The sequence below is a fragment of the Sciurus carolinensis genome, chromosome 1 (assembly GCF_902686445.1).
Source record: "Sciurus carolinensis chromosome 1, mSciCar1.2, whole genome shotgun sequence".
NCBI classification, from domain to species: domain Eukaryota; kingdom Metazoa; phylum Chordata; class Mammalia; order Rodentia; family Sciuridae; genus Sciurus; species Sciurus carolinensis.
In genome coordinates this window covers 196,212,101-196,224,196 of record NC_062213.1, presented here as the reverse complement: position 1 = coordinate 196,224,196, position 12,096 = coordinate 196,212,101, and the positions used below count along the sequence as shown (strand labels likewise).

At 63.8% G+C, this 12,096-nt stretch overlaps 1 protein-coding gene across 2 annotated transcripts in view; it reads right to left on the bottom strand.

Annotated features, from left to right (window-relative positions):
• Iffo2 (intermediate filament family orphan 2) overlaps nucleotides 1-12,096 on the bottom strand; it is a 42,652-nt gene that overhangs the window by 8,975 nt on the left and 21,581 nt on the right. The window contains exons 2-5 of one of the 2 annotated variants that reach the window (XM_047556583.1): nucleotides 4,834-4,894; nucleotides 3,576-3,671; nucleotides 2,464-2,604; nucleotides 1,098-1,237 (exon numbers count right to left, since the gene is read on the bottom strand). In XM_047556583.1, coding sequence (XP_047412539.1) covers nucleotides 1,098-1,237; nucleotides 2,464-2,604; nucleotides 3,576-3,671; nucleotides 4,834-4,894 — 438 coding nt within the window. The remainder of the gene's footprint in view (nucleotides 1-1,097; nucleotides 1,238-2,463; nucleotides 2,605-3,575; nucleotides 3,672-4,833; nucleotides 4,895-12,096) is intronic. The other variant, XM_047556591.1, reaches the window with a different exon arrangement.

Here is a 12,096-nt window from a genome sequence, read left to right as displayed (position 1 = left end):
CCAGCCCTGCCCTTCGGTTCAGCCCATGCCCACAGCTGACCTGCTGCCCCTCCACTTCCCACTTTAGGGTACCATGTGGATTAAAGATGCATCTGGGTCAAGAACACAGCACTGAGCGGCCAAGGCCACGATGCCATGCTGGACGCAGCTCAGCCATACACAGCGAGGTGCCAGCAGCCAGCTCTCTGCAGGGGTGGGGCGGAGAGCCCTGACGGCGAGCATCTGCCAATTTCCTGCAATGGCAATTCTTAAGCTACTAATGTGACATCACTGTACCCGCACACAGGTAGCACCTGTGCACAGTCAGCTTCCCAGAGCCGTACCAGCTGGCTCTGGCCACCACTGACCATGCCCGGTCGACTCTGCCATGACCGGGCAGCCCTGGTGGTGAGACAGGTCTGAATCCTGGGCCCCGGCGGAGCAGCCTGGCCGAGTCGCCTCCCCGCGCAGTCCCAGTTCCCCTGCCTGCAGGAGAGGAGCAAGGGCCCCGCTCCCAGGCCCCGGGGCCAGTCCGCTCGGTGCCACAGGAGCAGCACCCTCAGCCTGGGGGACGCTCCAGGAACGCCGGGGTCCGTCCTGAGCCCGTCAGCCCACCAAGGCAGAGTGGCGGGGTGCCTAAGGCCTGGTGAGGAACAGCCCCCGAGGTGACCACTGTCCCTCGAGTGCCTCCTGCATCCAGACTTCTGCACGTGAGCAGGGAGGGGACAGCCGGCCCCTTCATCCCACAGGCAAGAACGGCCCCTCCCCAGCCACGGCAATCCCCTCCTCCGACCCCTCTTTTGGGGGTGAGCATTCTAGAAGAAAGAGAGGGGTGGAGGTAACAAAAAGAATCACAGCACACAGCACGCACACCGCGTCCAAACTTAGCAGTCCCACCCCACCTGTCGACTGCGCCCTGAGCCCAGCGACACCTGTCTCCCAACAAAGGCTGAAAACGGGAAACTTCCCGAACTAGCACTGTCATAAACGAGCCCTAATTCTTCCAGAAAACCACGCTGGTCAAACCAGACACACCTGTGGGCACTCAGCCAGGCTCCAGGGCCCTCGGTGCCCCCCACCCGTGCGTGCCGCCGGCCATGGGGTGCAGAGACACTCACAGCTGGTTGAACATGCGCTTCATCTCGTCCGTGATGTTCACGGAGCCGACCTCCTCGTCCGAGAACCGGTTCACCTCCCTGTCCTGCTCCGAGATGTCGTCGTCGGAAGTCACCTTACGCTCCTTCTTCTTGGGGACCACCTGGACCGGAAAGGAAGAGATCAAGGTAACGGGGGGCTGGGATGGAGTGGGGTGGGCTGGAAAGGAAACCGGCATCTCAGGGAGCGATGGAGCGTGGCCGGGGCCGGCACTGCAGGGAAGATGTGCAGGTCCTCTAAGAAGCAGGCGGCGTTAGCAGGAGGCGTGAGGGGCGACATGCAGGGCAGAGGACGGCGGCCTGGACCCGGCCCCACCCCGGGAGGCCTGGTGGTTGGGCCGTCTCAGCTCGCCCTTCGATCTGAGGCAGAGGCGGGCCAGACCAGGGAACAGGGTGCCTGGGTATCTCAGAGCCAGCCACGCAGACCCTCAGACAGAGGCCAAGACAGCTGGGTGCCCCCAGAGCTCTCCTCACAAGCACAGGCAGCGGACGGACGGGCGGCCTGAGGCCCAAGCTTCCACTCCAAGCAGACAGAACAGGAGCAAATGAGCACCATGTGGAGCCCCCTGCTCCCAGCACAGGGCCAGCAAGAAGGCACGGAGGTCACGAAAGGGGCCCAGGAGGCCAGACCTCGCCCAGCGTGTCCAGAGTCACACACGTAAAGCAACCGTACGCCACAGTGCCCTGGGCTCAAGCAGAAGCCAGATCACGACCCAAAACTCAGGAAGCAGCCTTCAGAGGACGACACGTGTCCTCCGTCAGCGGCAGCAGCCCCTGAGCCCTCTCGGGGCAGAGCCACCAGTGCTAACTGACCACCATCTCTCGGGGCTTGCCCACACTTTCAGTTAGATCTGGGGGTTGAGACTCTTCAGGGGAAAGAAAACCAGTCACAGGCCACAACTCCTCTCCTGGAGCCCGAGGCCCACCTGCCAGGGCTCAGCTCAGCTCCACCAGGTCTCCCCATCAGGGACACCACCATGGGGACCATGCCCAGTCCTGGCACCCAGAAGAGGAGGTGGGAGGAGGCAGTGGACACAGTGTGGGTCAGAGGACGTGTCCTGGAGGTCAGGACCCGAGTCCTGGCCCACTCTGCCACTCCCTTCCTTGGGCACAGCACGGAACGTCCTGGGCCTCACTAGGGAGTCGGGGGGCCTACAAGTCCACGGTCCCTAGGTCTACGTCTTCCTGGGGAGGCCGGGGCGGGTCAACGCTACCTCTCAGGGAGGGGAGTGCGCAGGATGTCAAGGGAGCGAGGGGCCGGCCAGGCGGTGGTGGTGGCCAGGGCTGCTCTGGGAGGTGGGGTGGCTGGTGAGCGGGAGGCCCTAGTCACCTGGAAGATCTTGGACACGTCTTCCGAGTTCCGCTGCTGTGCGACATCGCACAGCCTGGCCGTGATATCGATTCGGCGGCAGATGTCCATGTCCACCTTCATGGCCTTTTCTTGGATCTTTGTGTCCAGGTCTGTCATGGGCTGCAGGGAGGACAGCAGGGGTTACGTGAGCGAGGGGCGGAGCAAGCATGGGGGGCCGGGCGGAGAGGGGGGGAGGCCCCCAGGTGTGGGGGAGGCCCGGGAGTCCAGGGGGCCTGGAGCCTGTCCTGCGGGTAGAGGGTGGGATCAGCGCTGCTGGGGCGGGGAGTGTGCGGGGCCTCGTGTGACGATGCGAGTGTGCTGGTGTCCCCAGGGCCGCAGGCGCCCGCTGGGAAGGATGCAGAGTCGGTGTTCGTTAAAGTAAAGGAAGAAGACAGACACGCCGCTGCTGAGAGACGCCTCTCCTTCCGCACTGCGCCTGTCCCCACGCGGCGTGCCCACTGAGCCGCTGGCTCTCTCCTCATCCCTCCCACGCTGGCAGTGGGGACTTGCCTAGGACAGCGGGGGTCCCCCTGACCCAGTGAGGGGAAGCCAGGTGCCTCCACCGGCGCCCGAGACTTCTCCCGGCCACACGCAGCCGCACAGCCCTGAGCGCGGGGCCGCAGGCCGAGGCGCCCACTCGCGGCCCTTCCTTGCGGCGGGCTCACCCTACATCTGCCACTGCTCCCAGGTAGCGAGGAACCCGGGCCCCGGGGTAAGGAGGCTTCGCTGCCACAGGCGCTCAGAGGGGCCCGACGGTCCAGAGGACGCACGCTGGCCTTTCCTGAGCCCCGCAGGCTGGCTCGCCCAGACCACACTGTGGCCCCTGCCCAGACAGAGGCCCGCCGCACACGCACGCCATCCAGGAGCCCGGGGAGGGCGGGTGGGTTAAGCAGCAGATTAATGCATCTCTACTCCGACCGGAAGCGCCGAGGAGGGGCGGAGGGCCAGGGCCTCCTGATGCATCCTCACCCTCAGGACAGACGCAGCCAGCCAGGACTCTAGCTAGAAGCCGAGCTCAGAGCCTCGGAGTGAAGGAAGCGTTGGCATGATGGGTGGGGAGAGGGGACGGCGCTGGGGCCGGGGGCACTTACGTCGCTCATGAGCCCCTTGAACACCACCAGCTCGGCCTTGAGCCGCTCGATCTTCTCGTTCATCTCCTCCTGGATGGCCTCAGCCTCCTGCGCCGCCTGCGGACCGAGAGGGCCAGGCTTTAGGGGGCAGCTCCGGGGACTCCAGGACCTACCACCTGGTGCCTGCCTGCCTGCCAGGGAAGGGGTGCCGAGGACCGGGTCCCCTGGGCCCTACTGACCCCTCCAAACACTTGCCAAAGCATCACGACGGCATGGGAGAGACCGTGGCGGCCCGCAGGCACCTAAGGCCGGACCACGTGGAACTGCCCGTGCCTGGCCATCTCTGCTCCCGAAAAGGCCAGGTCACACAGGTCAACCGAGCGTGTGGTGCAGCAGTGACCAGCGGCGGAGGGGAGAGCCACAGGTGACCTTGACTCTGTTCTTTGTGCTTCTCTCATTTTCCAGGTGTCTGACCACGAACAGGTTAGGTTTATGAAGAGGGAATACTTCGCCGTAAAGGAAAGAGGGATGCCTATCCTTCTGCACATTGGTAGTCACTTCAACCTGCCTGTTTCTTAGGAAGTGCATTGAACACCAGAAAGCAACTTGCTTAATTAATTCATTCGTTTATTTATTTTGGCACTGGGGGTGGAACCCGGGCCCTGCTAGGCACGTGCTCTGCCGCTGAGCTGTCCCTGGCCCAGCATTCACAGTATCTTGAAAGAACCCTTCATGACTTCTAACTACTCCTGTTCCCATTTGACTGAGGGGAAAACAGAGCCGAGAGGTGAAGCGGGGTGCTCAGGGTCCCCCACAGGGGGGTAAGCAGCAGAGCCGCCAGCCAGAGCGGCAAGGGCAACGCCCTCAGCGTTCGCTGTGGAGCCTGCTCAGGCCAGAGACCCGCCTGGTGACCGGACCACTGGCTCTCTCCAGTCCCAGGCTCAGGGCGACCACAAACCGAGGGGCAGGGGAACTTGGAGCCACCTAGCCCAACTCAGGTGGGGAGACGGAGGGGCACCACTGGCTTGGACCATCCAGCAGGACCCAGGCTCCTGACCCTGGGCGGAGTTCATCTGTCACCTGTGCTGGGCCATTCCTAGCTCTCAAGCAGAGGAGGTGCAGGGGACCCCCTGGCTCCCGTGGGGAGAGACTAAGGCAGCAGAAGTGACCACAGAGCAGGGCCTGTGCTGGGAGCCATTTTCCAGCTTTGCCCTCAGAAGCCTGGGCCACTTGGCTGTCCTGCCTGCCCCTCCTGGTGGGGACCTCCCAGGGCTCTTACCTCCTGCAGCGTGTCCACCATGGTCTGAAGGTTCATGCGTTTGGCCAGCTCCTCCTCCCATCTGCAAAAGCCAAGAGAAAGGAGGGGGTCAGAGGGGAACCAACCCCAGGTTTGTCCCTAGGCTGGGCAGGGACACGCGATCCCACCCGCTCCTGGAGCTCCCAGCCAAGGGTGGTGGTGCAGGAAGAGGGCTGGGTGGATGTTGACCACAGTAGCAGCACAGGTGTCACCGTCGAGACGGGAGGATGGCACTGGGGGACGGCCCAGAGGGTCACCACCCCGCCACTGTAAGGCGTTGTGCAGATGCTGCTGCTCCTGCGGTTCAAAGCTGGGCCTCAGTGCCGGCTGCGGCTGCTCCGCCCGCGGCACGTCTCTGCCCTGGCAAGAAGCAAGCTCGCTGCACTGCACACGGCAGTCTCGGGCCTATTTGTCTCGTGCCCACGCGAACCAACACAGACTCTCCCACGTGGGGGTGGCCATCCCATTTACGGATGTGAAAACCAAGCTCGAAGAGGCTGAACGTCTTGCTCAAAGCCACAGCTAGTCAGTGGGTGCAGCCAGGATTCAAACCCAGATGGCTTCATTACAAAACAAAACCCAGCAAACACAGCTCCCGTTTATCCAGCACTTATTCTATGCCAGGTGCTGTTCTGAGGGCACCTGCAAACCATTTCATTCCTGCACACACTGGTTCAAAGACCAGGAAAGGACGGGGTGCAGACACGTGGATCCCGCGCACCCGGCATTAACAGCAGGCTGGGTGGAGTGGTTCCCTGGGCCACATGCTGACTGCAACGCCAGCTCCCCTTCTGGAGACTCCTTTGTAGCAGCACCTTTTACACAAAGCAACACAACCCTGTGACACATGGGAGGCCATGTGCCCAAGGTAGGGCCAGTGGAGGGGGAGCCCTGGCTCCGAGGGGAAGGCTCCAGGCTGGCTGCTCAGCGTCCCCTGGTGGGGCTCCCCAGAGACCAGGAGCCTCAGAGGCTGAAGGGCAGACCTGGGTCTCCCACCAGCGCCTCCTCCCTCCCTGGATGGGGGTAGCCTCCTTCCCTCCCCCACCCCGGCCACACAGAGGCGCTTCTGTCTTTCCTCACCCCGAGCGGCCCTCCCTACAAGGCCGAGCGAGCGCACGGAGGTCTAGCAGCCTTTTAGGATGCTGTTGGGCCAGCTAAAAATAGGCCAGGGAGAGGGATGGATGGAGGCGGTTACGTCACCGGCTTTTGGAAACAAGAGAAAACGGATGCTGTTTGCACACACAGAGGAAAGTTCCTCTCTGACTCCCGGGGGACGCACTCTCTCCTGTTCGCTTTGGTCTTGACCAGCCCACTGTAGTGGCCGGCCTACGCCTGCGTGGTCCAGGGTCTGGACTGAAGCGGCCAGGTGGGGTGGGGCTCCTGCCAGCAAAGGAGGACACAGGACGCTCAGGAGGGTCAGGGCCTACCCTGGAGTGGGTCTCGCTGGATGCCCCTTGTCATGCACAGAGGGAAACCGAGGCCTGCCGTGTACAGGGAGTTGCCCAAGGCCACCTCTCACCGAGGACAGGCCCCATGTGGGGGATGGGGATGCCAAGTGGGGTCACCCTTACCGCACCCAGCAGCAGGGGCACCTGGGGCTCCCTCAGGGCAGCTGAAGCCCAGAACACTGGTCCCCAGCTGAATCATCTCTCCTGGCCACTCTGCTCGGGGGGAAGAGGACTCAGTTCCAAAGCTGCTGAGCAGAGCCGGTGCCATGGAGCCTGAGTGTGGCCCTGGTGGCAGCCTGGCTTCCACTGTCCTGACAGCACCAGGGGCAACGAGGGGCGAAAAACACCACCCCCTGCCCCAGATGGGACTGTGGGGACGAGATGGCACCTCACCTTGCCTGTGAGTGACCACCTGGTATGGCCGGCAGGGCAGGGGCCAACAGGCCCACTGCACAGCTGGGGAAAATGAGGCACAGAGAGGGCAAGCGACTTGCCCCGAATCAACCCGGGCGAGAACTGAGCCGTGCCTGGGAATCTCCAGATGGTAGCAGCAACCGTTTGCTGGCAGACGAGGCCTGGGTCCCACAGAGGCGTCTCAGCACCTTTTACACACATCATCTGCTTGGCTGCAAATTATTAACCCTCTGTGGTAGAGGATTTTTATCCAGATCCATTTTGCAGATGAGGGAGTGGGATTCAGAGAGGCGAAGTCATTGCCTAAGGCCACACAGCTAGCATACCCCTGGGACTTAAACCCAGCCCAAGTTCTGAAGCAGACAGTTGCACATAATGTGCACAGGAACCACCTGGCAATCTTGTCACCAAGCAGACCCTAACTGGACCCCGATCCGGGTGGAGCAGACGGCTCCTGGTGAGGCTGGTCGGCAGGTGGCATGCGATGGCCAGGCTCCGACAACCCTCCATCTCGACCCCTCCACCTCAGGCCGGGGCCCCCATCCTGAGCCCAGCAGCCACCCCCGTAGTATTTCCTAAGCTGCCCCCAACAGTGAGCCTGCCAGAAGGTGTCATGGGCCTCTCTGCAGGCCGGGCTGGGTGGCCAGCTGGCTTGCTTCTCCCAGAACATCAGGGACAGGCTCTGCTGGTGGATGGCAGCTGGCCACCCGCGGGCCCATCGCCCTGGAGGACGTCCCTCCCGCAGCAGCGCAGGAAGACCTGGCACGGCCGGCCGCAGTGTTGACAGTGCAGAAAGCGTCTGCCCTTCAGCGACTCGGCGGGCTGGGGTGAAGGGCCAGACGCGCTGAGTGTCTGACAGCAACCCAGACACCCGCGTGCACAGCCATTCCGCCCCGAGCCAGGAGCACCCAGCTTCACCCCAAGCTGGCTGGCTCTGAGATCTCAGTACCCGCTCCCCAGACATCCCCTGCCCCGGGTCTGTCCAGAGCGAGGCCTCTGCAGAGAGGTGTCTGAGCAGAGGGCGGCAGGGAGGCACGGGCCAATGCACCACCAAGAGGGGGCGACCCTGCTGCCGGTCGGCAGAAGCCTTCTCCTCCTGCTCCCCACCCCAGTCCACAGCTGGGCAAAGGACTGGCCCCAAGTCACCGCTGCTTGTGAATGGTGGAGCCTGGATTCGAACCCAGGTCTGCCCAATCCAACTTCTGGGCCATCTGAGGCAGGAAGAGCTGTGGGGACTTCTGTGATTGTGAGCTGCAGGCAGACGGAGTCACTTTAGAGACGGCCTTTGGGGCCGAGGCTGGGCATCTTCACGAATCTCCCTCCGCAGTCCGCCCTGCTCGGCTCCCCCTCTCTCTTGGCAAGTCGGAGGCGGGAAGGGAGAAGGGGGCCTCCCCTGACAACTGGGGGGGTGTCCTCAGGTAAGGAGTCTGTCCACATATCCATACGTAAAATACCGCTTAACCCCCAAAGGACTGTCCCCTTGTCGCGGGAGGCTCAGCACTTACTCACCTCTCCTCCCCTCCCCCTGCCTCCTAAAATCCCACCCCTGCCCCCTGGCTTGTCTCCAACGTCATCTCCTCCCCAAGTGGGATCTACTTCCACTGTTTTCCATCCGGGACTCCCAGGGCTGAGGAGTGGGGCCCCAGTGGGGGTCACTGTGTCCCAGGGTTGACAACTCTCACCCAGGGGAGCCAGCCCCATGGTGCCAGGGACAGGGCGCACCTGCAGTGAGGCCACCTCCACCTGGCTGGAGCCACCCCAGGACGCCTGGGCATCCTCAGCCCTGGCTGATGAGGTCGGGGGAAGAGGCACAGGAGGAGCCGGGTCTGGTCCTCCCATGGAGCCGGAGAACCAGGGTAGTGGCCGCCCCGTGCCCCCTGCTGTCTCCCTGCGCTGCAACCCCCTGGGTCTTGGTAAGGAGCTGGGTGTTTGCTGATCTGCTGACGGGGTGCTCGCCCCTCCCCTCTGGAGCATCCTTCCCAGCCGGGCTCCCGGGGGCCACGTGCCCAGCCCAGCCAGGCACTGGCTCCGGAGCCTGTCCTGGGAGAGACGGCCGGCGGAGGGGTGGCCAGGGCAGGAAGCAGGCCAGGCGAAGAAATCCCTCTCTCACTGCTCAGAGCCCTCCAGGGCCAGGGAGGACAGGCAGGGACGTCAGGACAATAGCCGGGGAGAGGAAATGAGTCCACAAGGCAGCGCAGCTGAGCTCTGGGGCCTGGGCCACCGTCTTAGCGGAACAGGCACACACGTGGGAGGCTGGTGGCCAGGAGGGGGAGGTGGCAGGCCGGCCCCAGCCAGATGTGGTCTCCCTGCATTCCTGGGGATCCGCCGCTGGGACCACGTGACTGACGAGAAATCTCAGCTGGCCACTGGGGGGAGGGGGCAGCTTCGCGGTCAGCCCCGCCCCGCCCCACCCCGCAGAGGGGCCAGCTCCCCCTCCCCCATCAGCTCAAAATGACACCGACTCAGCCCACAAAGCCTGGCCCACGGTGGGGGCGGTGGGGACGGAAACCCAGGCTGAGGCCACGGGAGAGGGGCTGGCTGACTCACAGGCTTCTCACTTCCTGTGCCGGCAGAGAAAGGGGCTCTCGCTCTGGCGAGGGAGGAAAGTGGGTGCAGCCCTGGCAAAGAGTTCAGATGACAGGGACGGCCTGGGGCTCCTGAGAAGCAAGAGGCCGCCAATTCCTGCTCCACCACTTTCCAACTGTGTGATCCTGGGCAAGTGGATCACCCTCTCTGGGCCTCAGTTTCCCCTCCAGTCAGGTGGAGGCGTACCACCTCCTTTTGGGGGTGGCTGTGAGAGCCGCCGGAGGAAGAAGAGGGTGAGCGCACCCAGCAGGCCGAGCGGCTCCGCGCTCAGTGTGGGTTGCTGCCCTGTCTGGCCCCCGCAGTCGGGCGGGAGCTCGGAGGGAGCCACAGGAACCTTGCTGGCACGCCCAGGCCACGTCACTCAGTGGTGGGACATGCTCAGGTGAGGCGGGCTCGAAACCGGCAGCGGAAAGCTTCCTTCTGGGCCACGTGCGGGCCTGGCCTCGGGTGGGGACCGGGAGCAGCCTTCTTCCTGGGGTCCAGGGCCCGGCCATCTCTGCTCCACCCTGGTCGCGGGGAGCCCACCTCACCTCGGCCGGGCCAGGGCAGTGCGGCATCTTGGACTGGGCCCCTTGGCTGTGCTCACACTCGGACACACAGGGAGGCCAGGGCCGCCCGCCAGGTCTGAGGCAGGTCCCAGGTGCCTTCCAGGCTGGAGAAGGGTCACCGGGAGAGACAGACCAGGGCACCCGCCGGCCACCAAGACCAGGCCGGCTCTACCAGGGCGAGGACCTGGAGCCCCGCCCACTCCCGCAGCACCCCGGGAAGGAACTCCAGACCCAAACTCCCTGGTGCACACCACACCCTGCTGGCCGCGGCCGGGCGGTCCCCTGGAGGCAGACAGGGACACGCAGAAAGGGCAGCGGAAGAGGGCAGCCGGGAGCGCAGGGGCTCCGCAGACGGCCTCCTCCAGGCAGCCAGGCGTCTCTGGCCTCCAGACCCCTCCTCCTCCCACCTGCTCCTGTGAGCATTTTCCCTCTCTGGAGAAAGACAGCGGGCCGGGAGCAGGGAGAGCCCGATTCTCCCCGCGGCCCCTGCCGGCCCTGCCCCGCCACTGAGCCCCTGACCCCCAGGGAGGGACGCCTCACAGACGTGCCCATCAGAGCCACCCGGCGGTACTCCGCTGCTCTCGGAAGGAAACACAAATTAAATGCCAACTGACTGTCTCCGCGGAGGAGGTATTCATTTAACGTGAACACTTAACCAGGGCGGATTCCATTACAGGCGGGCAGTAATGGCTCGGGCAGGCCAGAGCACCAGCTGCGCACGTGATGGGCCCGGTCTGCCGAGCCACCACATCAAGTGTGACCCCTCCAGCCTGCTGCCTCTCAGCCTGAACCACCAGCTTCGCCAGGGACTCCAGCGGGAGAGGTCGGAGGAGGGCTCTAATGCCCATAGGGATGCCCATAGGGCACGGGCGGGCATCAGGCATGGCTACATCACTGCGTGACCTGGGCCTCAGCCTGCCTGTCGGTAACAGGATCTGAGAACCTCTAGACACTTGAGAGTTACAGACCCTGGATATGGCTCCGCGCAGGAGCCTGGAAGAGGTGACTTCCTGCACTGTCCTGGGTAATGCCAGCCTCTGGCTGCCCACCCTCACTAGCGGACACCCCCTGAGCACCTTCTCCCTGGCTGACAAGCGGGGAGGGGGCGGTCTGCACTGGTTCATCCGAACGTCACTCATCCATTCAACAAGCAGTTCCCGAGACCCTTGCCCTGAGCTGCACAGGCCTTCCAGAATCAGAGATCACAGTCACCCCTGAAGCACCCGCAAGGCCTCCTCTCCAGTCGCTTTCCCTTGAGGGACACAATGAGGTCGAACTGGGTGCGTCTCCAGGACCTACCCGGTTAAGCCAGAGACCAGCTTCTGTGGTCCTGGACAAACACCCCACACTGGCCACAGAGCTGACTGATGTACCACAAAGTCTCAAAACCAGCTGGGACATCAACCGTTCCTGAGTTTGAAACTGTAAGGAGAGGAGAGCGGGGCCCCGGGATCAAGTCCCAGCAGTGTCTCAGCTCTGGGGCCTCCAGGACACCACCCCAGGTCAAAAGGCCTGGCGTCTATGACAGGCAGTGTCCCTGTCCTCTTCCTCGTGAGTGCCCAGTGACTGTCACTAGGACTGGGAGGGTGCTCCAGACTCTGGGAGTGACAGGACCAGGCCTAGGGGTGTCACTATCCTGCCATGATCGTGCTGTTGAAGGTGACGACAATGAGCTAGGTGCTGATGTCACCTGGCTGGGTGGCCAGCACACGGGGAGCGGGGTGGCCAAGGGAAGGAAGCCAGGTGCTAACGCCACCAAATCCTCTCCTAGGAACCCCAACCAACGCCCGCTTCTGCCCTCGCGCCCCCAGGTGTGCCGCAAGAACTGATGGGCACTTCTCGGCACGAGGGACACCGTGGCAGCGGGTGAGGCTGAGGCAGCGAGCCCAGCTCGTCCCGCGGTGCCACCCGACAGGCACAGACATTTAAGGGCATCCTCCTGGGCCAGCTGCTGGCTTTGCGGGCAAAGGGGGCCAGAGAAGCCCCGGTCACCTGCCCCAATGCCACACTGAGGCTTAGGTTGCTGGATGAGCCACTGTGCTAACCACCCAGTGTCCACATTTGCCCGGGCTCCCCGCACCGTGAGCCCTGGTATCAGTCACTGGAACGCCTGGGAGAATCAGCAGCTCTGTGGATGCTCGTCCAGGGCAGCAGCCTCCACGAGTGTCTGCCCAGAAACCGACCCAAGGGGACGCTGTGCCCACACGCCAGGCCATGCTCACGCCAGGGACACCCCACGGCCAGGAGAC